The sequence below is a fragment of the Maylandia zebra genome, linkage group LG23 (assembly GCF_041146795.1).
Source record: "Maylandia zebra isolate NMK-2024a linkage group LG23, Mzebra_GT3a, whole genome shotgun sequence".
NCBI classification, from domain to species: domain Eukaryota; kingdom Metazoa; phylum Chordata; class Actinopteri; order Cichliformes; family Cichlidae; genus Maylandia; species Maylandia zebra.
In genome coordinates, this window is record NC_135188.1 from 14188370 (window position 1) to 14215619 (window position 27250).

Below are 27250 nucleotides of genomic sequence, written 5' to 3' on the forward strand. Positions count from 1 at the left end.
AATTAGAGCCATTTTGTCATATTTTGTAACTTTTATATTGTGCTATTTAATTTAGTTTAGTTACTGTTCTTACTGTCTTGGGGCAACTGTGACCACATCATTTCTTCTGGGATTAATGAAGTATTCTGACTCTGATGATTCATCTTACATGAAGATAAAGACAAACATTCCCTACTATTTATGACCTGAGCTGTATATTTCTTAAAAATCCAACAAACCAATTGACCTGATGGATTATTCAGCCTTGGAGATACTGAGATAAAGACATACTTCATCCAGTAACACTCACACTTGTTTGCAATCCACCCAATAACCAAACTAGTGACTACTGTATGGTTAATTCATTTTATTCAGTTTATGAGTAACAATGCATGTATTTGATATCTGAATATCTGAATATTAATTGCAATTGAAGTGTTACACAGGCTCATATATGAAAAGAGTATTGCAGGAATCACACGTCTCTGTGTATGAGACAATGATCCATAAAAAATATATATACTTAAATATTAAGCTATACAGTTAATTAGATACAGAATATGTTCGCATTGCAAATAGAAACCTGAATAGATTCCTACTGTTCAGGTACGCACAAAATAAAAATAAAAACATTTAGCTGTTGTTCAAAAGTCCTTTCACTGTCCTGGACCCAAGGAGAATGTGAGGTATCACGATGTGGGGCGATCGTGGCTCAAGAGTTGGGCGTTCGCCTTGTAATCGGAAGGTTGCCGGTTTGAGCCCCGGCTCGGACAGTCTCAGTCATTGTGTCCTTGGGCGAGACACTTCACCTGTTGCCTACTGGTGGTGGTCAGAGGGCCAGTGTTCGGCAGCCTCGCCTCTGTCAGTGCGCCCCAGGGTGGCTGTGGCTACAATGTAGCTTGCCATCACCAGTGTGTGAATGTGTGTGTGAATGGGTGCATGACTGGATGTGTAAAGCGCTTTGGGGTCCTTAGGGACTAGTAAAGCGCTATACAAATACAGGCCATTTACCATTTACAAACGATGTGCTTTAACGTATGCTCTGCTGGTCATAACGTCTGAATTACTCCAATCAAAATGCATCCAGAAACATAGAGAATATTCCCCTGTGGAAAATGGATATCCTCTGTCCAACCATTGAAGAACTGGATAGGAGGAGTGGGCCTAAAGAAATTGAGGTCACAGTGCTGGCCCATCTTGACTATGGATTCCTTCCACTGAAAGCTTTACTCAACGTTTAACACCGCAGCAAAGCTTTAAAAGGTTTGGATCACCCTGCTTCCCAGCGGGACAATCAGAGTGGTCCTTCTTGTCATCTGCCAGACTGTACTCCTCGGTCCGGTGCGCCTTCCACCCGAGAATCATCAGCAGGACGATGCCCATGACCTTATAACCCACCTGTAAGCCCAGATACCTGCAGGGAGTCAGATAAGTAATAAATGCATGGCTCAGATTTAGATGAACTGCACACCTGTTTGATATGTATAGACCAGTCCGAGGTGGACAACAAAATCCAAAAGAAAACCAGCAAAATTCTATCAGTAAATTTAAAAAAAGTCTTTTTGTGCCACTGGATGGACAATATTCTAGTAAAGAGCATCATTTACAAAATGAGGGTATGAATCTTGTAGGTCATTGCCTGATTGGTTCAGGGGTTCTCCCTTTCTCCCACCTGATCCCCTCAGAATTTTGACACAGATGGAATCACATCTAGAAAATGAGCCTGATATCAAAAAGTAGCTAAAAACAGGAAACCTTTCATAGGGTAAAATCTGTTCTGAGCATCCAACCATCCCACTGGGTGATATGAGCCTTAAAAAATAACCCAGAATGCACTTTATGATGTTTTCTCCAGTGAATTATCGGAAAAGAAATCAAACATTCAGGATTTCAGCGCTTGCTTCTATTACTCTACAGCACAGACATTAAGATAAGATAAGATAGAACTTTATTAATCCCTCGGGTGGGTTCCTCCTTATACCGGTGCAGTTTACTGACATGATAATGATATCATGCTGATGCTCATAGTAGGCTGAATTTTTTTAATGTTTCTTTTAGGCTCTCTTTGGTGTCGACTCTGTTTTACACAGTGGACACAAAGACATCACAAACGTCACTTTCTGCCACCAGTTCAGCTCTGACCACAAAACACAACCTTTGATAACAGTACAAAAAAGTCTGTTCTGAGTGATAAATGTTCTCACCGGTTCCTCAACATGTTGTTGTCATAGTAACCACAGCTAAACTTCTTTTCGCATACAGTTCTCCACCTGAGGCACGATGTGTCGATGGCCATCCCAAAGAGAGCAGGGGCCGGGAGCCAAGCTGAGATGGAAAAAGAGGTCGGGGTTAGCAGGGGTGGCAGCTGGAGTTACTCCCATCATCACAGTGCACCTTTTTTCTACCCATAAAATGGCAAATGTGACCTTGATCTTGACAAATGTTTGAGTGAAGACCCATTTGGTGGTCAGTCTATGTAAATTGGATTAAACTTTGACCAATATTATAGGAGGAGTAATGATTTTTGTGAATTCTAATGAATGGCAGAAGCCTCGCCGTGTCATACACTTATTGGTCCTTCAGCAAAATGAGCTTAAAATTAAATCAGAAAAGATTTTTAAAACACGGGTGATGAAATTAATACCACTTCCTACTTATTTATGATTTATTAATTTCTTAAAAATTTGCACCATTTGTTAGTTTACTTATATAGCTGGCATAGTTTATTCCTGGGTTCTTTATACAACCATGACCACTGTAGTTTTTATAGAGCAGCAGGGTCTTGGAGGTTATCTTGGACTTTGGGGGCAAATGAACATAAAGAAATGTATCATTAACACTATAATTTGTGTTTTAATTCAATATTGCACCATTTTCTTCCCTATAAACTACAAATGTTTCTGGAGCATCAGCCTCTTTAGTAATACGGTAATCCTGTCTTACCTAGCAGTCTCATGAGTAGAAACTGAATTCCTATGGCAAATGACTTCTCATCAGAAGGAACAGATCTGAAAACGCAGGAAAAAAATGTTACACGAGCAACATCTGCATTTTCCATACTGTTTTATGTGGCAGTGATTAATCACTTCATGAACTCTCACACATTAGGGGGTATAAGACACAGATCAGTGAATGTTGTCCTTGGCTTTTGTGTTGCCAATCAAGGAATTAGAGATGGAAAAGCAGTAAAACAAAACAGGAGGTGGAAACGAGGAAGGCGAGGAAACTAACGTGCCAAAACAGAGCGAGACAAAAGCAAGGAAACCTCAGGAGACACCAGGAAACAGCATAAGAAACATAAGAAACAATAACAATAAAAATCTTAATAGAGCCCAAAGCTCAACAAGAAGCTACAGGAATATAACATAGAGCCACTGTCCCAATGCAGTTTTTGCAGGTGAATAAATATCTATATAAAAATTCAAGATAAGTATTTAACAACGTGGACAAGCACACTGTATCGTGCTACCCGTCAGAGGGTTGTAACTTTGAACTCACCTGAGCACCATCATGTACATGGGGTTGTGCGTTAGGCAGGCGATGAGGGATGCTAGAGCGATGACGATTATGACAGGGTGAAGAAAATGAGAGCAGCCATTCTCACAAGGACCTGGTTTGGCCTTAGTGCTGGCAGTGCAGCTGCAGTTGGTATACTCCTGTATCCAGAGAGAAAGCAGAGATTATATTTTTTATATTATATTTTATATGTTACCTGTTTGTTCTGATATGCATGGTTTTTGTCCTGTCTCGGATTAAGTTATAATCTTTTGTACAGCTTGTAATGCTGTTATGTTTTGGCTGATTGTTGTTTCCCAAAATTAGAACATCAGCAGGTGATTTAAACGTTGAGAAGGTTAAATGGAATGGAGCCAGTTGAAGCAGGGATGACTCATGAACACCTGAGAATTAGAGGAGCCCCCAGGGCAGAGCCAGGACATGCTGGAGAGGATGTCTCCCGGCTGGCTTTGGAACTCCTCAGTGTGCTCCCAGAGGAGACTGAAGAGGTGGTCTGTGCATTTCTGCTCTGACTGCTGCCCCATGGACCCCATGAATATGGACCCGGATAAACAGCAAATAATACATGGATGAATGAACGCTCTTTCTCACATAAGTGTGAAAAGATTATATTTTTTCAAGAAAAAAAACTGCAAGGCTCTGGTTAAAAACAGATCAAATTTCCATTGATATTCCTGATTTAATCAAACTAAAATACATAAAAAGAAACCTGCAAAAATCGGAGACATTTCTCAAGTAGATGTTTGAATTCCACATTCAACTTTGCACTTGTGAACATGTGAATCCACATCAAAGATGAAATAATTATCGCCTGATTACTGAGCATTAATCCATTAAGCTAGCTGCAGCCAGCTCTGTCTGCGTCTGTGCCTCAGTGGTGGGCTTACACGCTGAGTCAAACTGACTAATGTTCGAATAGCGGTCACACAATCCACCCACTGAAGGATTATTCACAAGCTGTGACGTTTAAACGCTGCAGTTTTTTTCTCTATTTTTAAAACAGCTCTCGTTAGTTCTGCGACTAATAAGCATCGATTAGATATTGACTGTGAGTTGCTTTGGTTCTGACTGAGCGAGACTGAGCCTAGACTGGAAGGTACTAGTCAATCAGACACAACATGTCAGTCTTAAACTTAAGTATTAAACTATATCACTACCTCAATATGAAATCCTAAGAACTAAAAGCATTTAAAGCCCTAATTACTTTCCGTTAATCCTTAGCAAATAAACAACCAAACAAAATGCAATGGCTGCCTTACTGTGGCCCTGTGTGGGCACACCCAGTTGGGGTATTACGTGTGGGTTTGCCCTGCCCACAGAGTCCCATAGTTTACCCGCAACTACCCACTGTGGGCTCACGCAGACATGTTTGCATGAACACTGAAGATTCAACATCCAGGATCCAAGTAAGAACAGCAACGTCAAAGTGGCTCTGTTTTACTTCCTCACGCCGAGGACATCAATGGGCTTACTGAGTGTATCACAGGCTACATAACTTTCTGCACCGACTCCATTGTTCCAGCTCAGACTGTTCATTGTTACCCAAATAACAAGCCGTGGGTGACTAAGGACATCAAAGCCCTCCTCAACAACAAGAAGAGGGCTTTCAGAGGGGGCAACAAAGAGGAGGTGAGGAAGATCCAGGTGTTACTAAAGGACAAGATCAGAGAGGCTAAGGACAATTACAGGAGGAAGCTGGAGTGGAAACTCCAGCAGAACAGCATGAGAGAGGTGTGGAGGGGCATGAAGACCATCACTGGATTCAGGCCAACCAACAGCAGGGGAGCTGAGGGAGGTGAGAATAGAGCCGACGAGTTGAATCTGTTTTTCAATAGATTCGACACCACAGTGTCTGCTCCCACCCCCACAACCTCACCTGCAGTCAGCCTGGAATCCAGAGCCACACCACTGTGCCAGCCTCTCTCTTCACATGTTGCCTCCTGTGAGATTCCTGACACCCCTCCCCCACCCATCACCTTCACTCAATACCAGGTTGAGATGCAAATGAGGAGACTTCACTCAGGCAAGTCTGCTGGACCAGACGGAGTGAGTCCCCTTGTCCTCAAGACCTGTGCCCCCCAGCTGTGTGGAGTCTTTCATAAACTGTTTATGCTGAGTCTGAGTCTGCAGAGGGTCCCGGTGATGTGGAAGACATCATGCCTCGTCCCTGTACCAAAGACGCCTCGTCCCAGTGGCCCCCAGGATTACAGGCCCGTGGCACTGACCTCCCACATCATGAAGACCCTGGAAAGGCTCATCCTGGACCAGCTGCGACCCATAGTAAGACCACATCTGGATCCCCTTCAGTTCGCTTATCAGCCTCGTCTCGGAACAGAGGACGCCATCATCTACCTGCTCAATCGTGTCTACACCCATCTGGACCAGCCGGCGAGCACTGTGAGGGTCATGTTTTTTGACTTTTCCAGTGCTTTCAACACCATCAGGCCGACCCTCCTGGGTGATAAGTTAGCAGCGATGCAGGTGGATGCTTCTCTGGTGTCCTGGATTGTTGATTACCTGACAGGAAGACCACAATATGTACGTCTCCCACAGTGTGTGTCTGACAAGGTGATTAGCAACACAGGGGCACCACAGGGGACTGTCCTCTCCCCCTTCCTCTTCACCCTCTACACCACAGACTTCAGCCACTGCACAGAGACCTGCCATCTTCAGAAGTTTTCTGATGACTCTGCGGTGGTTGGATGCATCAGCAGGGATGATGAGACAGAGTACCGGGCTGTGGTCGACTCCTTTGTCACGTGGTGTGAGCAGAATCATCTGCAGCTCAACGTGGCAAAGACCAAGGAACTGATCGTGGACTTCAGGAAGACCAGGAAACACTTGACCCCTGTTTCAATCCAGGGGGTCACTGTTGACATTGTGGAGGACTATAAATACCTTGGAGTTCACATTGACAATAAACTGGACTGGGCTAAAAACACCACAGCACTTTACAGGAAGGGCCAGAGTCGTCTCTATTTTTTGAGGCGACTGAGGTCCTTCAACATCTGCCAGAAAATGCTGAGGATTTTCTATGAGTCTGTTGTGGCCAGTGCGATCCTCTATGCTGTTGCATGCTGGGGGAGCAGGCTGAGGGTCGCAGATGCCAACAGACTTAATAAACTGATCCGTAAGGCCAGCAATGTTGTGGGGATGGAGCTGGACTCCCTCAAGGTGGTGTCGGAGAGGCGGATGCTGTCCAAGATAAAGACAATGTTGGATAACACCTCCCACCCACTCCATGACATGTTGGTCAGTCACAGGAGCTCGTTCAGTGAGAGACTGAGATTACCGAAAAGCACCACTGAACGACACAGGAAATCATTCCTGCCTGTGGCCATCTCCCTGTACAACGCATCCACTTAACACACTGTTTGCTGCTACAACTACACATGTTTCTTTTCCAACTATTTATTTATAAGTGACTTATGTATGTATGTATGTATATATATGTATATATTGTACTATTCTTAGTTAGTGTATTGTCTGTCTTGTCTTAATGTTGGTTTAAAATGGAGCACTGTAACAAAAAATAATTTCCCCCAGGGATCAATAAAGTATTCTGATTCTGATTCTGATTTCATAATGTTATACTAAAGTTTTAATCTAAGATACACTTTAGAAAAGCCTAATAAACCTTATGGCTTAAAACTATAACTATAAGTTAAAACTATAACCTTATAAGGAAATAGTTACCCTGACGAGTTGATTTTTGCAAAGGCTCTCGATGGCATTTTATTTGTGGTATGGATTCCTTGCAGCACTTTAAGCTCTGAAGTACATTACGCTAATAAAGGTTAATATTTCCCAGAGTGAGCAATTTACAGACGCTGTGCAGGAGCAGGGCCAAATGATTATTCTTTGATCCCATACAGAGAATAAAAAAAGAAAACAGTTTTCCCCCCTCTGCTCTAAAAACAAATTCATTCACTTACACGGCATCCACATCTCATGTGATTACTCTGCACCAGATAATCTCACAGATTGATTTGGATGATTTATGGTAGGGTAATTTTTTCCACTTTTATCCGCTCGCCAGTTAAAAATCATACTGTATTTATACAGCTAAAGAAAACATTATAGCTTCACATAACATAAGCCTATTTATTTTAATCAGCCATTGTGGAAGGCATAAGCAACAGATGCCACTGACCCGAATCCTGTGGGTGTTGTCGGGGTCTTTGGTGAAGTTCGTGCAGCCAGCGTGGCACGGAGAGATGTACTCAATGCCGTCATAGCTGCACACGGGATTAAAGGTGCTGTTAGGACAGTTGCAGTTTGAATAGCAGCTGGGTGGAGACCTGCGGAGGACAGCAGAGCAGCGAGTTAAAGAAAAAGAAGCAGATATGACTGAAGTTTATATATAATCCAGTGCTTGAAGGTGAGGGACTGGATCACAGGTCACTACCATTGGTTCTGAAAGGTGATGAGTGCTGGGTGGTGTTCTTGAGAGCAAACTGTGTTTATAATCCCGTGTAGATGTTAGAGCCAAAAAAAGAGGAAAACTCTCAGTGTTTCCATCAAGATGATGACTCAGGAAAAAAAATATTGGTTTAATCTGTCCAATAAAAACAGACTTGGTAATCTTTAAAAAACTGTGATTGCAGCACTTTGACTACTCTGGCATGTAATCCCCATGCACCAACACCACACACAACATATTTAAGGTTGTTTTAGTCCTACACATTTTGCACATACAAATCTGGACAGATTATTTTTGATTTCACATCAGATCCATCTTGATATATGTTGATGAGCAGTATACCTTTATCTTGCTATTAAATGTAATTCATCTCATTATTTTTATCACTTTTATTCATTTTTTTAGCACTTTTTTAGCTTTACATGTAGCATAAAAGATGTTATACAGATTAATAATATTACTGTTATTTCTATAAAACACACAAACTCACCAAGACTGGCTGTTCTGGAAATGATTGACCTCTGAAACCTTCTGTGTTGAACACCCCATCCAGAACAGAGGGATGTAGAAGAGGGTGGAGATGGTCAGCATCACCACAGAGAAACGTGGGATGGCCTTCAGAGAGAGACCCACCCTTTTCATGATGACCCCGCCAGCCAGCATCCCCACAGCCACAGACGGTAGGTTCACAGAACCTGGGAAACATAAGTTACCGCTAAGTAAAAAAGATGTGAAAATCTCATGATGTCATCTTCCGATGACACCCATGAGCTGAAACCCCCCCCAAGGACTAACTTTCTATATGCTGGATCCCGAGCAGAGCCAGCAAAGCCATGTTCCAGCATAAACTGGAGTGGAATTACATTTTACAACAGCTTGAGTGAAACATTTACAAGTGAACAAAGTATTTCTCAGAAGTCTGAGAAGTTCTCATGTCCAAACTGAGTTGGGACATTTTTTAGCTTTGACAGCTTTTTAATTTGTATTCTTTTTGTTGAGGCTATAATGACTTCAGAGTGACGCAACTTACAGCCATTATCAGACCTTAAGGCGGACTGACGCTGGCACAAACTTCCAGCAACAACATGCGCGCTGCCAAACATGGATGTGCAATTTGAGTAAAACTGATTTTCTTCAGTGCCATTGGTTTCCTTTATTACCGTTTTGAAAATTCTCTTTGGATAAATGAAGGGTGTGATACAGTACTAGCTTCATGCCAAATGGAGGTGCTTGTTCAGACTCGAACCTGAGATTTTACATTTGTTTGCCAACATCCTTACAGACAGAGAGGCCAATTTGTTTAAAATGATGAAAACATTTTCATCAAAGAAAAACTGGCAGCTCGACTGCTTTGGAAAGTTGCCATATCAAAAGTGAACCTACTCACTGCAGAGAATCGATTAAATGATTTTAGCACGCAGTTTAATTTCCACTCTCCAGAGTTCATAAAATGTTTGAAACATCCCATTAAAAGTGTTCATTATTACTTGAAATATTTAACAGCTGACACTGAAACGGCTGCAGTAATCTGAAGAATGAGCCAAATGTGGCCTTTATTGGCCGCTGCAAGAGTCTGTATGAAAGAAATGTGAACCTGAGCGGCGAGAGGATGATACACGGACGCCAAAGAGAGGCAGGACTGAGCACACATCAAATCAAACACAGGTAGTGACCAGAGGCCTGAACACCGAAGCAGGATTTGGACTTATCGGGGTGGCTACAGGGTTAACTCTGTGTTTTCAGTGTTACTATGGCAATTCACTTCTCAGCAGTCTACGTCGTCATGGTAACTTATGCTGCAGAGCAGGTCATATTCCAGATTAGGGATAAGGTGCAAAATCACCACTTACTGACCAAACGCTTCTCTGGAAAATAGCATCACCATTCCTGGAAGTCTACGGTTTTCTAAGAGCTCTGGATCTCTCAGGTGCATCAGTAATAATATAGATTCTTAAAAGCAGCCTATTTTGTAGCTTTTCCCCCCATTTCCTGCACTTCTGCCCTACTCGTTGGTGTTGACCTTATTTCATGTAAAGGAATAATAATTTCTCACGTGCCTCTCACATTAGCACTATGGTGCAGCGAAGTCTGTTAACTCATGGAGGACATGGGAGAAAAAGTGCAAGCCCACATAAAAGACATGGTCAGCGTATAAACAGGAAAAGATAAGCTACCACTGGGAAGGACAGCGATAGGGAGTCCACTTACAGGAGACATGTAAGGAAAAGCGATAACCAAGTAAAACAGGAAGTTGAACTTAAGTGGACAAATGAACTAACATAGCAACATGAAAGAGGGAGACAAAAATGAAAATAAACATAAGAAGCAAAATAATGTCCAAAAAAAATCAAAGGATAATTTCACCAAATGCCAAACGAGATCCTGGAACCATGACATCTTTACTCTGGTACCTACCAAAGAGCAGGTTGGCATATACGGCTGTAGTTGCATACTGTCGCTCCAGATACTTGTTAAGGAACGTAGCAAGCCCTGCAATAACCGACGAGAAGCAGCACTGGGCCAGGACAAGGATCAGGAAAAGAGGGCTCAGCAAGAGGTCGACAAACTTTTTGGGAAAACCTGATCAGACACAGATGCAAATAACTTCAGACACTCTGATTTTTACTCTGGTACCATTTACTTGTTTTTTGTGACAAAGATACATAAAGCTATCAAACTAACAGATCTTTGCAGTTGGAATGTAACAAACTCACTCTTCAGGAAGCCCAGCAAAGAGTCCTCATCTTCTGAGCCAGACTCACTTCGAGTCACCTGGAAAGTATCGAGTAGCATACAACCATCAACCATTATATGCACAATCCCATCAGATGAGAGCATGGCTAGAACCAGTGGTGGAATGTAACAGGACATTTACTCTAGTATTTTATTGAAGCACAGCTTTATTGTACTTGTAATTTAATAAACTCTTTCTATGTTATGCTGCTTTCTACTTCTAACATTTACTTCTACTTCTTGAATATAGCTCATAATATTCATTTAAAAAGCTTTTCTTGATACATAAATCCACATTTTTTACGCTGGCTAATGACGTCCTAAGAAGTTGATTTTATCACATTAGAGTAATGTTTGTAGTTCAGCTGAGACTACAAAACCTATCAGAGGGCATGGCATGAAATGGAAAGCATAGTAAAGTTAATATTTGCATGATCAGGCCACTTGTTAGTCATGTTAATGGTCTGATGGTGCACTATGCAGGTGTTAGAGGGGATTTTGGCAAGTGTGGGAACCCACCTGGAGGTTCTAGTGAAACACTTCAGAATAGAAAATTTAACTCGAATTATAAATGAGCCACCTAATAATTTCTACTCTAAGCTCCAGTGCATGTGCCTTCTTTGTAGACAGATCTTGGTCCTACTGCTACTCTTTCTACATTCTGCGGTGCATTAACAGATGTTGTCTGAGCTCACCAACTCCTGAGCCAGAAAACACCAAAACAACAGGCGCAAAGATAGAATTTGGCACTTGATGCTGAATAACATCATCGGCTTAAATTGTGACTCCTGCCAAATCCTTCTCGAAGAACTGAAACACACTTGTTTGGGCAGCTATTTCGAAACAACAGCTAAATTAGCTTTCGTTTCAGTGTTCAGTATAGTTTTATCAAATGCTGCTTGCTGAGCAGTCCTTACCTCTGAAAATAATTTCTTATCTTCTTCTCCTGCCCCCTCTGTCATAGATCTTTCTCCATCGTTTTTTTCTCCCTGGGAAATACAGAAGCTGTACCTTTAGCTTGCTGACAGATTGGGTGCCAAATTGCACAAAAAAACCCTTTATGTGTTGGCTGATATTTGTTGAGCTGTTTCAAATCACCCAACTGAAATTCCCTGAAACTTAAAAAAGAAGTTAGTTCATGCTACAGAAAGTATGTTCATTCCTCTCATTCCTCTAGAGGTAGCAGAAGGACCACGAATGCAGCTTTACTGACTTCTTATTGACTTGCAGCATGGATGCATGGCATTGATGAGGAGAACAAAATGACGCTTGCAGGCAAAGACATATGAAGAGGATATATGAAGATATACTAGAGTTAGACATACAGTGATGGGGTTTGGGTATCTGGAACACCTCAGGATCCTCCAAAGAGGATCTTCAAAGTGTAGCTAGGTAGAGGCCAGTCCACCTGATCGGACTTTGGATAAGCAGTTTAATGAATGGATGGATGGGTGAGGCAAAAGAGAACCACTGATAAGATGTCCTAAAGCAGTCAAACATGAGTTTAAGTCCAAAGAGTCTTGCTTATAGATTTCTTTCATTTACTACAGCAGCATTTTTTTAATGTAGAAAAACCGAGACATACTGTTGCTTCTTAGTTAACCATAATAACCGTTCAGCCATCTAAACTGTTTCTTTGTCACTTAAATCCACACATTGTATCCAACACACTCCTAACAGGTGCCAGTAATGCGCCCTGAACTGTCAGTGTCTGATTGGTGTATTTTCATCTTTGTTAAGGGAAAATAAGCAGTTGATAGAGATCCTCACACGTTCAGTGAGTAATGAAGACAGGGACATTTATGGGAGGCAGCGGCACAAATTCAGACATACAGGAGAGCATATGGAGGCTCCAGAGGATGAAAATCTCATGGGTTTGATCTCAATCTTTCGAGGAGCACTTCAAAGTTTCTCTCTCCTTTCATGCGACATTGTCCTACAACATAAGCCTCTGTGTCTTTGTGCTGCATTCGTGTGACGTGGGAACATTAGACTGAACTGACAAGCTCTGCACAGCAGCATTCAAAATCACCCAAAAGCTGTCAAACACTGCAATGAAAAGATTTCTGTGGAGTTTTTGTCTCTCAAAAGAATTCGTTTAGAGCCTGCCCGCTGTTAGTTTGAATCTGCGCGAAAGTTTAAAAGACGCATCATGTGTTTCAGTGGTTCTCAAACCTCTCCCTTATTATCATGTTTTTTATTTGCATAACTCAACATTCATCCATTGCTTATTTATGATTTATACTGGGGAAAAAAGGCTGATGATGACCTGTCAGTCTATTACTGTTCTGTTTGAAGATTACTTCCACTTTTTGTGTGCAACTTTCAGCTAACCACTTCCCCTCTGTGTCCATCGATAACATTTATGTAATTATGTCTGCTGTTTGCTCATTCCTGTTAACTAAATCAAAAACCGCTGTTGGGAAACTGATGACAGACTGGATTATGAAAGATGCATGTTTTTAAAGGTTTCCAGCAGGGGGCGTCTCCTGTGAGTCAAACTATATACAAATCTGTGGGTAAATGGCCAAAGTGCAAACTAGATTTATGACCCCAGGTTGGAGGGCAATTTGCTACCATATGAGTGTCCCCTCAGTTTCACAGTCAGAGGCATCCCTCTGTCCTTGTGTCTGGTTTCAAAACATGCAGAAAACAATCATTTGCTGTGTGAACATGAGAATTCCCGGCAGCTAAGTTAGTTTTAAAAACACAGTCTATGATTACTGGACTAAAAAAACCCCAACACAATAAAAAAAACAGTTCATTAATGAATATTTACCTTAGCATGATTGATGTTTTAAACTGGCACAGTATGTTTTAAAGCTTTAAGCTGTGTCAATGTTGTTCTGTAATTTTCCTGCATATTGTTTTATATTTTAGGAAAGAAGTATTGTAAAAAAGACTTTTCTACGTCACAAGAGCTCACTAGTAGTTCTAATTTTTTCTAATAACTGTATTTTGGCCCACTTGAACTTCATTGTTTTTAAGTCAGTCAAGTTAAAGCTGGAAGTGAAACTGTGGTTTCACAAAAAATGAGGGGGCATGCACTTCCTCCTTATCTAGTCATAGATAAGTTTTAGCTTAACTATGCTTATCTAATATTTTTCTTAAAGCATTTCACAAGCGCAGATTTGTATGTGAAATCGCTCCACTGAGGTCACCAAGACTGAAACTGTGCCTTAAATAGTGAAAAACTGAAAGAAAAACAAGAACAAAAAACAACCTGCAGCGCTGACATTAAGCCAGCAGAGGTCAGTCAAATGTGACATAGAGAATATTGTCCTTTAAGTGTCAGATCCCTGTTTGCTTCCAATATTTACAGTTACATTATGGATGCTTCTTGTGGACTGCACAGTCCTGACATGTGCTCTGCTGTTTAAAAGACTTCTATAAGAGCAAGGCTTACGTGGTCTTGTGAAGCCATGGTACGTGGGAAGAAGAAGTAGGGGATAGAGGTGAGAACCAGGCAGCCGGTAGAGATGAGCAGGCCCATCCACCAGGCACCGATCCAGCGAGGATCGTCGGGTCTGAGTTGGAGCGCAGCTTCTCCTGGAATTATCGGTGAAAAACGCCGTAAGACATCCATACCTCTTTAACCCAATAAAATGACTTCCAGACTCAGCTTTACCCAAATCTTTTTTGTTCACGTCCACATAGACCCGCAGCATGACTGAGCCCAGCAGGTAGCCGATGGCAGGCCCGAATACAGAAACTGCAAACAGGATGGCTGTGAATGATAAGAGATGGCAGGCTGTGATGGACCGTTGAGCTGCAGCCAGTCAAATACCTTACCATTTTAAAAAGATTGTATTTTTCCTCTAAAGCCTCCAAACTGATTCTAAAAGACTCCAGCTTTAACCTCCAAGCTATTTTCGCAAGTGGGGTCATTTTTGTACAATATTCCATACGGGAATATTTTTTTAAACGGTTCCATCTGTATTTATCCTTCATTCATAACAGATATTCTCAAATATTCCATGGAAAAACGGGGGTTAACCTGACTTATCTCTGTGAATCATGCTGTTATAAACATCACTTTGGGGAGTACATTTCTGACTCAAGGCTTCTGCAGGAATAAATCTTGATATTCAAGGTCTGTTAGCCACAGTTTGATGCAAAGCAATAAAGCATGAGATTTAAAGGGGAAAATTAGAAATCAAAGCTAATTTTCTTGCAAACAGACATATTTTATCTTTATCTTTATAGGATCTTTATCACAAAGATTTTGAATGACAGCCATGTTTTTCCTTAAACTCATTGTTGGAAGAATTAACACTTCTACTGATGACTCGAGTTTCTGAGTCTACTTGACAGCGTCGATGAGCAGTACTTTAAAATCTAAGCAGCAGCTGGTTTCTGAACACTTCAGTGATCTGATATCATCCTCTAAGCTGTCTGTAGACAGAGTGATGACTTTAGTTTTCAGTTTCACCAACACAAAATACTCGTACTTTCACTCCTTGCGTTTGTATATTTATCAGTTTTTTTTCACACGAAACCCTGCTAAATAATTCAGTTTAATGTGGTCCCATCAATCTTTTAACTGCAGGTCATTCACCTATGTAGAGAGGGGAATTTGCAGGCCCAGCAAAATCATCAATGTAGGAAATCCCATAGGGCTGGATGGGCACTGATCCGACACCAAAGAGCAGCTGAGCGCTGGCCATGAGCAGCCACAGGTTGTTGGTGTCGGTCAGACGTCTCGTTTCATCACGGTTGCACGACTGTGTGCTGTTTGAGGTGCTCTGCAGGTTGCACATTTCGTGGCGATCTGGTATCAACACACACACACACACACACACACAGGGTAGAAAACAAGGAAAATTATAGTTAAAAACAGGCCAGAAGACACAGACGTACTACTTATTTCATTTCCTGGAGCTTCTCTGACCCTCCGCTGACACTCTGTATGACTTTAACTGGGGGCAAAGCGAAAAGGAAGAAGAACATTGTTATTGCAAATGAAATGCCCCAGAGGTAATTGTAATCTTCTTAGCTTTCAGAGAGTGCACAGAGATTATGAATTTCCTCCTGATTTATGCAAAAGTTCAATTGGGGAGCACCAGCAAGGCTTTCCAAACACATGCTAAAGAACACAGAGGACCAAACAGCAGAAACTTGTTTGACTCCCACTGAGTCCTATGGAGCCTTTGTTAGAGGATGCTGCAACTCTTAAGTAAAGCCTCATAAGTCTTTTGGACATATTTGTACACTTGTAATCCCCCTCAGCTCTGGACAGAGTCACAGGAGGGCAGTGTCAGCGGAGACAGAGCAGCAATGTGTTTATAGCTTCATCTTACTATGTAAAACAGAGCCGTATTCATACGGCTGAGACAGGAAGTGAGGCAAAGTCAGCATCATGGCACTGATGGCCATCAGCAGTCCACCGACGCCGATGATGCGAGGACGGTGGACCCGATTCCCAAAGTAGCTCACGAACACAATCAGTATGCTGTTACTGATCTAAGAGACAGAGAAAAAAGTCAGAGAGGAGCCAGAGGAAGCGCCACACCTAATGCATTAAACGCAGGGTGTCACTGTTGTGCAACGCTGCATCACTTGGTGCAATCTAGCACAATTCAGAGGTAATTTAAGGATCCATAATCACTTTAATCTGTATTTGCATTTCATTTATCCAAATTGTGGTCGTTTCTGCTGAATTTTTTGCACACAACTTGTATAGCACTGTAAGTGCAGTTGGTGCAGTTCAAAGTGCTTCATGGGGGAAAGCAACATTTAAAACACGTGTGTGCAGTTTGTTTGTTGTGTTTTCCTCCCTGTCACTTCCTGTGTCTACTGTGCTGTTCCCTAAGCTTGCCTCTTACTCTGCACACTGATTTCCAGGAATGCTGAAGCTATTCTCTGCTGCAGGAGATGATTGGTTGGTATGGGGTCATTTTGTCTTATTTTGATCTCTTATCTTTTGGCATTGTACTCCGATAAGAAGCGAACAACATTAGTAACACAATGTTAAACCTGAAGCTGCTTCACTAAGCCCCTGACCCTGCCTCGTAATCCAGATCTCTGGAGACAGAAACAATCACAACAGTAAAGCTCCATGTAACTGAGAGGAAGCGCAGAGCTGGGTGATAATTGTCTGAATTTATCACTTTAATGAGACTACACATTACACATAAGCTTTTGATCTGGCGTTACTGAGAAAATATCCATCAGAGCAGCCTTAAAGAAACCATAAGAAGATAAGCTAAAGTCATTCTTCATGGAGTATCGCCACAGACAGAAAAATGCAGTTTATTTGTGACTGTCTTTGACAAACAGAAAACATTTATATGTGTGTGAAACTTTTAAAGCTCACTGGAGTATTAAAAAAACCCCAGAGTGACCTCTGCGCCGAGCACGTACAGAAACAATCTCTCATCACTCCTGACGCCTGCATTTGCAATAAAACTGTTCCAAAATACTCGAGTCCCACTCGGATTGTCAGGAAGTGTGATTTTGATTTGTTGCTTGCACTTCAGTTCCTCCTTTGTCATCGGTATCCTTGAAATAAAGCTATCATGAGCCTACACTGGATGAGGGTAAGTTATTGTTGGCTCCCACCTCGTGCAGAGAGGAAATGGTTCCCGAGGAGTAGCTGCTGAGGCCGTAGCGTCTCTCGATTGTGCTGATGGTGCTCTTGAAGTAGGCGCTGTACAGCAGCTGGGACAACTGCAGGAGGCCGTGGCAGAGCACGAACAGCTAGGACACAGAAGACAGGTCTTTTTATTCTTTCGGTTATGTTCGTGAAATAGTGGAGTGTGGAAATATGCAGGAGGAAAGACAAAATGTGCAGCAATGGGGGATCTGTAGCTGAAACAGGGATGTCAGCCGTGTCAGCTACTCTGTAGCAGTTTCAGCTGGCACCATTACAAAAAGCCTAAAATAATTAGTCTTAGAGGATTAAATTGTTTTTAAGAACACAGAACAATTCAGAGGAAACACATTTTCAAAAAGGCATCTCCACTTTGAGTACAAACTCATCTGCACCGCATTCCTTAAACTCCTTTCCAAGTATTACACAAGGCTTCAGGCATACCAACTAAAGACTTTGCAGACAGTTAGCCTCTTTCTGCAGGTAAAAGTTTGTGTTTTCTAACCTAAGAGCAAAAAACAGGTTATATTTTTAACATCAGTTAAAGAGTTTATTATATACAGTCAAACATATGGCCTGCCAAAGCTCCCAGTCCTGGTTACTGGATGGTTTTTGTAAAACGCGAAAAATTGCAAAGAAGAAGGGATTAAGCTGTGAATCAGATTCATTATATGAATTACAAAAGCATCACATGCGGCAATGTAAATACGGTATAGATTTTTTTTTTAAAGAACATTAAAATGATTGAAAATGTCCTGGAATGAGATCTAAGCCTTCACATCATTTTCTCAAAGTTTTAATTTCTATACTGTGGTTAAAGCCTGAGGAGCCATGCTGCTTTCTTTGCTTCGCTTCAGCAGTACGTCTTCATAATGTGGAAAATCTCAGACATATTATTTTGTGATTGATTTTCATAAAATATCTCAGCCTGTTTATGACATGTTTGCAGAATCTACTAAAAATGTATAATAATGTTTTCTGCTTTGTTTTTAAAAAGTTTTTATGCATTTGTTTTACTCCACTAAATGAGGTTGTAATGAGGTATGAGTTGCTAAGGTTTAGGTTTCTTAATGATTCCTAGAAATCAAAAGTAAAGTTGCCAGACTCATGATTTGATTTTTTTCTGGAAAACGGCATGTCTGCACTGCAAAAGCAGTAATGCATTAGCGCTTCCTTGGAGCTCCAGAGCACAGATCCAAAAGAGGAATGAAATCACTTATCCGGTGACAACATTTTGGGATCGTTTCAGGAAAACCGCTTCATACTGCGTCTCCATCTGGTTGTGGAATTTGTCCTCCAAGAATTTCTCTTCACACCCAGATCAGAGTCGCCCCCTGGATGGACTCCCAGTGATCTGAAAGACGAGTGACTTGCTTCTCTGTGTCTCAGAAGGCTTTCACAGACGCACTGCTTACTTTTTGCTCCGGGGGCCATGGATACTGCATTGAGGATACATGTTGAGATTAGCGGTGAATTTACTATGAAAACAATGATAAATCCCAGCTTTCAGCGTGTTTACCAGCTGCCAGCTCATCTGAGGGAGAATAAACTCTGCATTCGCCTCAGAACAGTTAATGCTCCTATTAAAGTGTGGCTTTATGGTTGGTTAGCACACACAATGGATCCTTTTACACGGCTGATAATATTTCATCTTCCTTTTCTGTCAAATAGGCTTCAATTACCTAAGTGATTTGACAGCACCTATCTGCACAGGCAGGCAAAAAACTTTTTTTGACCAAATTAAAATGACCTCATTTTGCCATTTTAACAAAGTCAAATTAAAACAAATGCAAGAGACAGATCTCTGATTCTGTGCAGGAAGCAGGTCTACCAGAAGTAACATTTAATCTTCAGTTATTGGAATGCCAAAAAATTAAAGACATGTCCAGTTAATCCTGATGAAGCAGTGTTGCATTCTTTTTAAACCATTATATGATATGCATCACAATTTCAACTCCTTCTGTAGATTATTTTTGGGGGAAGGGAAAAGCGGGGGGGCAGGAGGTTGTTTCTTTTTTTTTCTTGTCTAATTCTGTTCTGACTGGAGACAAACAGAGGGTCAGCTGTACTGATGACAGTTTTAACACACAAATGTACACAGACCAGAGAAAACCAGCTTAAGCAGAGATTTATATATAAAACCCAGCCAGTGGGAAAGTTTGGGGACAGACAGAGAGAAGTAAGCACAGTAATGACCCTACAGTTTTAGACAATCCCCTATGAAGAGCATTCGGTGACAGTGAGAAGGAAGAACTCCCTTTTCACAGGAAGAGACCAACGCCACCAAGCTCAGGGTTTATGGTCATTTTTTAAACAGGTTAAAATGGCATGAGACCTCATAGATGTGGTTAGCTTTAAGGATGATATTTTTTGACTGCAACTGTGTTTAGAAAAACAAAGACGTGCTTTTTTTGGCATTAAATATCAACACAATCAGCATTTAATTAAATGTGGCAAATGTTTGTGCACTCAATTTCAATATTCTCATCCCTGTACTTAGAGAAAGCCTAGAGAAGCAACTTACGGTGGCCATGAGAGGCCAAACGGACTGCAACTTAAGAAAACACCAGCAATAAGAAAAAACGCTGCAAAAGCACACAAAACACAACGGAAATAGGAAAAACGACAATGGAAATAGGAAAAAAAGAGATTTCCAAAAACACAAGGGAAGTGTTTCTGGGGAGACAATAACCCGACGGATCAGTTGCAGGAACCAAAATATGCTAAGAATTGCGCTGGGAGACAATTAAAAGAAGTGGAGGATCTGTCTGTTTTGTGAGGAAAGAAAAGATGAGAGGTAAGTGTGTTAGCCTAACTATTAGCCTAAAAATCTGTAATCAGTATATGAAAATCATGATTAAACACACCTAGCATGTTTCTAACTGGTCCGTCCAGTTATTGTCTCCCCAGAAACACTTCACTTGTGCTTTTGGAAGAAAATTTTATTTTCCTATTTCTGTTTTCGTTTTTCGTATTTCCGTCGTGTTTGTTGTGCTATTGCAGCGTTTTTCTTATTGCTGGTGTTTTCTTAAGTTGCAGTCCGTCTGGCCTCTCAGGGCAACCGTAGCAACTCCTTTACATGCGCAACAAGGTCAGGCTTGTCACTGTCAGTATCGATATATTTTACTTTAATGCCAAATCGCATGTTTGGCACAATACATTAGCAAATCTGTCCCATAAAGAGCAGATAGTAAAATAAAGGTAAAGAAATCAGGCATTTGCTCACGTGAGGAGAAGAAAAGGTTGGACAAAGTCTTTTCAACATGTGGTTTAAATGACAGATTCTGATCTGTATGTTTAAATGCATGGACATGGCTTTTTTGCGAATTTAAAAAAAACAACTTAGATTTTCCTCCATTCAACTGTGTAAATTGGAAGGATTGTTCTACTGAAAGGGAAAAGAGCAGATAATTGTGTCAGCTGCATAAAAAATTAATTAAACAAAAAAAAAAACCTGCTGTTTGTTAAAAGGGAAACTTTTTTACAAACTTTAAGTATTTGGATTCTCTGAGCATTATTCATTTACTTCTCCTTTTTGAACACTTTTAGCTCTCTATGATTGGAGGTCATTGTCCCAACCTTCAACCCTGCTGTGAAGGGAAGAATTGAGGGAAGTTCACTCTTGAATTCCAAAAGCTTTTATTTTCATGGACACGGGTTGTGGTTATTTTGTTCTTATATGTGTTCTAGTCAAAAAAAAAAAAAAAAAAAAAAAAAAAAAAGAGAGAGAGAGAGAGAGAGAGAAAAAAAGGGGGAAATAAAAGGAAAAAAGTGCTTGAAATGTGTACAAACTCTCTGAGGATACTTAAAAGAAAGTATGTGCACAGGTCACCTCCCCTTATTGTGAAACAAACATAAAACAGATTTTCTGCACAATAGCATCGTGGACAAAGGAGCACTGACATTTAAAGCAGTTCTGGAAAATGTGCTTATTCTCCAGTTGAGTAAGACTGATATATTACTCATATATCAGTTTGTTAAATATACTGGAATGATGCATTCAGGAGATGGTTTAACATTTTCAAAACCGCACATCCAGCGCTGACTGCCCGAGCCTCGAGTTTTAGGCCGCGCTTCAAATTGTGCACCAATCCAAGAAGTAGACTAGTACACAGCCTCCTTAAAACCTGTGAATACCAATGGCTGTATAAAAGATACTTGCATGTTAAAATGCCAAACTTTATAGTATAAATGAACACGGTTCAGGTTCAATTGATATTTCCCCCCTTTATAACAACACCATAGCTCTCCTAGGATTTTATTAAATTTATTAATTAGATTAATTAGCAGGTGATGTTCCAATACAGTCCCTGAGTTCTGATTCTTTAAAATTTTAAATATTTAATGTCAAAATTAAGAAACTGAACGTTTCATTTATTGCGAATGGTTGCAGTACCTTCGCAGCCCACAAGGGGGCAAATGAAAAAAAACTTCGGTATTTCACCTTACAGCAGAGGTGTGCAACTCCAGGCCTCAAGGGCCAGTGTCCTGCAGGTTTTAGATGCATCCTTGATCCAACAAAGCTGATTTCAATGGCTAAATGACCTCCTCAACATGTCTTGAAGTTCTCCAGAGGCTTGTTAATGAACTAGTTATTTGATTCAGGGTGATATATAAAACTAACAAGACACCGGCCCTTGAGGCCTGGAGTTGGACACGCCTGCCTTATCGTTTAGAGCTTATTGCGACGACTGCTGTCGTTATTTGGAACTACTTTCAAAAAACCGTATTGAAGTACCAGTATATGTGCCAATATGGCCATTTTTACTCTCTAGAAAACACTCGGCTGCTCTCTGGTGTTCACCTGCGTTTGCAGTTTGTGCTAATCCGAGCACAGCATCTGTCTGCAGTAGACATGGCAGCTGTGCTTATCTTCTCACCATACCCTGATAAAGAAATACAATGCGATTTGACTGTGACTCAGCCACAGAGGCGAGCCTCATGCTCAGGTGCAGTGAGGCTTTCCAATGCTTCTTATGCTCCTGATCATGATGTAAACACTACATGCCCCTGTGCAGAAACTTGGCCCAAACGCTGGCAGAGCTATCCTTAAAGAGAGGTTGACTGTGTCACCTGGGTGTAGACTCCAGGTGTAGCTCAAGAGGACCTAAGAAAACAAGCAGAATGTGCTCTTGAAGCTGAACAAATAGAGAGCGGAGCGTGGTGCAAATTGTAGCGGTATCAAGGAAAGATGGATGGATGTGATTGCTTCGTGTGAAGCCTTTGTTGACCGGAGAACAAAGAGCACAGCTTTATAACTTTTTAGTCATTTGATGTTAGACTGGAGGACAACAGCTATTCAAAGCTCTGGCGGTACAGTCTGACCGAAAAGGCTGCAGGAATGATTTAGAAACAGCTTTCTGACAAATGGCTTGCTGTTCCACTCATGCTGAACTGCTCCCATTGTCTAAACACAACACTGGACACCTTTGAAGTCCAGGTGCATTCTCACAAATTTCACTGTGTAGTCTCAGGATGATGTGAAGACACCTGCAGGACGAGTCTCGCTGTTTCACTGTCCTCCACCCTGCTTATGTTTGCTTGGCTTCAGCGGAGGAGGGCTTTAAAGTGAAGATAAACAGGGAAAGATTTGCAGCGGCCGGACCCACCACAGGCGACGTGAGAACATCGAAGGTAAACACTCAGAAGATTCCAAACTCAAATAAACGCTCTCCCTCTGGAAAGCTAAGAAACTTCCTCCACCCCCCCAGGCTTCCGAAACCTATTACTCATATGTGTCACTCACACGGTGAAGAAGATGAGTCATTTCTCTTAGAGTTTTGAAAGCAACCACCAGTGTTTGCATTAATATTACTCACAACTCAAGAACAAACTGTTTTCCTCCCATTACTGCCGTAAAGGGAAGAACAACTGCTCCTTTTGGCACGCGTTCAGGCAACAATTCTCCTTCAAGTCAGTGCTTTGAGTCTTTTAATAGCAGAGCCAAAACACATAACAAAACTGGAGCTGGATGCGGATCCCGAACACATAAAACTGCTGTCAAAAGGGATCAAATGAAGTTATTAGTAATGGAAAAACAAAGTTGTCAGCATTCTCTTCTGTCAGGAATTTATCTGAAGCAGAAACATGATGAAATTTCCACAACAAGGATCCGATTAGCAAGTGAGAGAGGAAAAAAAAGAGAGCTTGTGCTCAAGGCGCTAAAACTGCTTCCCAAAGTTTGGATGACTGAGTGACAATCAAACAGCAACCTCTGAGCCAACAAAGGCCTTATATGCTTTAGTTTAGTCTTTGCAGTTCCTCTAGTGTCCACTAGAGGCTTCAAAAGTGAGCCAATCCTCGATAAAACCCCATGTTAAAACTTTACAGCAGATATAAACATGTTTACAGTCTGCTACAAGAAACTGTTTTAATCTCTGCATTGAGTTTTTCCCCCATTTTAAAGCATCACAGAAGCATTTTTCATTGTTTCCATGATGGCGTCATTTTTCAGCCCCAGAGGTTCGCCTTTGGTGAGAAACACAGGCGGCCATGATGCCTCCTAGGCGTCACCTCACCAAACTGGCGTCCCTGAACTGGCCCTGTGGGCCGTGTTTGTGCTGTGGGGGTTTCTTTTGGAGCACTTTTAATGGAATCAATGCCTGTTCATCTAATAATCTGGCTGTGGCAACACAGTAACTTCCAGCTCCAAAACCCCCCCCAAAAACACAACAACAAAAAGAAAAACACAAGATAGTGGCCAAAACTTGTGTACTTTTTAAAAAAAAAAGTATTTGTTGCTAAAATGTGAAATAATTGTTGGCCCATAGTTCCCACGTTGCTGCCAGTCTGTTCCAGTATTGACGCCCCTTGATGCTCTTTTACCAGTAAATCATGATTTCATCCCAATCTAAAACCTCATTTCCACTAAATAGAATTGTGACATCTCAAAATTGCTCACAACAAAGTTGGACTCGGTTAGGTCAATGGCTCTTCCAGTTACTACCACAAATAAGAATTGACTGACAGATGCAACCACCGTGGTTCATCCCAACTTCTGCTGCTTTATTTCTATATTTTTAATAATAATGACAAAACAAGCAAATAAGGTGCTGAAGCATCTAAAATGTGGAAGTTCAAAACTAATGGGTGATTTCCAAAAGCTGCATCCATCATTTACATACAAAAGGCTGCAGTATCCTGTACTATAAGTGAATAAAGAAAGGTTAGTGCTTCATTTCTTTTCCATATGAAAGGATGGAGAGCTGCTGTCAGCCCCTGGTCCTCACTTTGAGAATTTAAATTAGTCAAAGCTGAACATTTGTCTTTGCTTCTGCAGGTAAACCAAACCTAATTTTACTTTTTAATTGCTTTTTAATCGCTGAGTAATCTTTTTACTTTTCCCTCCACACACCTTCTTCTGACCGTGGAGAGGTCCACACAGGTGAGCACAAAGCCTCCTGGGAATGTTTCAGGTTCAGTTCATTATTTTCAGTTGTGTTCTTTGTTACATTTCATCCATGTTGAGTTTAGACTCTGACTGTTGTGAATGTGTGATGTGGTTTTGGATCAGCAGTAACATCTGGACTTAAGGCAAGTGTGTGTCTGTACATGTTTACATAGCTATGTGAGGACAGATAAATTGTAAGTTTACTATACTTGTGGGGACCAACAGTTGCTTATGAGGACAAAGTGCCCGTCCCCACAAGTTTGAGGGCATTTTTGAGGCTCAAAATGTGGTTTTAGGGTCAGGGTTACAGTCACAGTTAGGTTATGTTTAGGTTTAGGCTAAGGATTAGGGTTTGGCATTCATTTGGGATGTTTAGGGTAAGTGGGGGAAGCATTATGTCAATTAGATGTCCTCACTAAGATATGAAAACGAGTGCGTGTGTGTGCGTGCTTGTGCGTGCGTGCGCGCGTGTTTTAAAGGTTGTTTAAATTCTCAGTCTCTGTCAAACATTACACTGTAAAACACTCAGATTTAATTTATGCAGAATTTGATGAACTGCTTGAAAACATTAAATAAGAAATTTTGAAGCCTTTGACTTCAGTGTGTAATGCTACCTTGGGTTGCTTGAAAGGTGCTTCATAAATGAGTTATTATTAATATTATTAAGAATAACATCCTTAACTAAAGCCAAAAAAAAAAAAAAAAAAAATCTTTAGTCTGACCATCTTAAGGTGGATCTTTGCTTGAACCTGTCAATAAACTTCGTGAAGTGAATTAAACTTAAATGATTTGCAGTTGATGAATTAAAGTCCCCAAAACTTTGTAAAAATATAAATTCATATAATATTATCAGACTTATACATCTAAAACTCCAAAGCTCCCTCTTTTAACAACCTATCAAAATATATATATCCAAATGAAAAAAGTGATTTTTTTATTTATTTATTTATCGCTAAACATATTTTACACGTTTGATTTAAAACGGAGTCCTTTAAGGTTTTCATTCTGAACTAGATGAAAGTGCCTAAAATTAGAAAGTTTATTTAATTTATAATTAATTAATATAATGCATCTTTTACATTAGTGGTATTAATACATTTACTCACAGTAAACAAGTCTGTAACTGAGACTTTGCACTTTACCGTGTTGGATTCCTCATCGTTAACCTCCCAAAGTGAAAAGGGAGAAAAATGTTTGATTTATAATTACAAAAATTAAAATCCCTTCCTGCCTTGGAAATAACATTTGATTTTGGCGGGGGTGAACTTCAGTTTGTGCGGAAAGATTAGAAACACGTTAATTAAGATGAAAGCGGCAAGTTGTTCCCTGCAGGTCACCTCCAGCATCATCAGCCCAAGCAGCAAACACTGCATTTAAATCTGATTTCAATTAGCTCAGATTGATTTTTTAAAATTATTATTATTATTTTAGCTAACAAGAGACTTATTATCACATTATGACCGATTTTATCTTGTTTATCTCAGGTGAAGCTCGGTTTGCGCTTAGGCAATCCTACCCAGAGGGCAAAATCTTCAAGTTATGGAGGGAAAAAGGTGAAATGCCCTCAGATTAAACCTCCACATTTATGTGGCTCATTATGTTTGCCGCGGTAAGGTGCGGCTGCTTTCATGCACCCACAGGTGGGTCCACTGAACTCAGTGGAGAACAAAGTGGAACGCTCCCCTTGAAGCCGAAGTAGAAACTCAGTTTGTGTGCATAAAGTCGCAAAGTCGCGCACTCCTCTAGGATAAATGCGCACACGCTGCGTCCTCTGCGCAGTGCCAGCCGGTGTCTCACCTTTATGCTGCAGCGGAGCGTCCTGGGCTTCTTCGCGTCTCTGCGCGGATTCGCGTCCATCGTTTCGGCTCGGGGCTCCACAGTGAGCAGAAAGGCTTCCTCTCCAGGTTTCATGTTTGCGTCCTCCCCCCGCTGCTGTGTGCGCTCTCTTTTCTTTTCTTCTTTTTTATGCCCGTCGCTGATGATGTAACTGGACTCAGCCCACGGCTCCACGCGTAAATGTTTTGAAACTTGTGAAAAGGGAACAGGTCTGAGTCACGGGGCGCAGCGCTCACCTGTGACAGTTGAACTGTTTGTTAAAGAGCGGAGTCCCCGGTGTTACTCACCGCGTTATTCACACGCAGACGGGCTCTAATGTGAGCAGGAGTCTTTGTCAAGTATCCAGTGAGCCCCGTATTGTTCTCCAGCAGCTCATTACGCGCGGTATGCGCCACTCAGAGCTGTTTTCTGTCCCGAGCTAATGAGCAGAGAGGGAGGCAGGGAGAGAGACTAATGAATGAAGCCGTTTAGAGGTCAGTGTTTCCCCACAATAAATGTTTAACAGCGTGTTGATTTATTCACGTGGATTTTTACGCGGTGCAAGAAGCTGCAAACAATTCCAACAGCTGAGATCCTGCAGACAACAGAGGTCACAATCACCTTAACGTTTCCGTGAAGGAAACTTACCCGCTGGAGTTTGGAAAACGCGTTTAAACACTGCTCACCTTTACCAGCATCCCCCAAAGAGCCACAAAACCACGTGGATAATTAACTTTTCTGTTCTCACAGTAAAGAAACGAATTTTCATCACTTTGTCCTCAAACTGTAGGTCTGTGATCCC

General features: G+C 41.3%; 1 protein-coding gene across 3 annotated transcripts; it reads right to left on the minus strand.

Annotated features, from left to right (window-relative positions):
• Window positions 1–331: 331 nt before the first annotated feature.
• On the minus strand, window positions 332–26893 carry slco2a1 (solute carrier organic anion transporter family, member 2A1). Of its 3 annotated transcripts, XM_023155530.3 has the most exons (16): window positions 26757–26889; window positions 26431–26660; window positions 17213–17350; window positions 15952–16114; window positions 15210–15422; window positions 14280–14378; window positions 14058–14200; window positions 11569–11640; window positions 10633–10690; window positions 10334–10498; window positions 8409–8613; window positions 7649–7796; window positions 3478–3635; window positions 2923–2987; window positions 2184–2304; window positions 332–1393 (listed from the first exon to the last, which is right to left on the minus strand). In XM_023155530.3, exons 2-16 carry the CDS (start codon window positions 26542–26544, stop codon window positions 1210–1212), a joined length of 2046 nt encoding a protein of 681 aa, XP_023011298.1. In that variant the 5' UTR covers window positions 26545–26660; window positions 26757–26889; the 3' UTR covers window positions 332–1209. The 3 variants fall into 3 exon arrangements, with proteins under 3 accessions (XP_023011298.1, XP_004552905.1, XP_012775003.1); XM_004552848.5 differs by having other exon boundaries at window positions 26431–26893; XM_012919549.4 differs by lacking the exon at window positions 11569–11640 and having other exon boundaries at window positions 26431–26891.
• Between the last annotated feature and the right edge of the window lie 357 nt (window positions 26894–27250).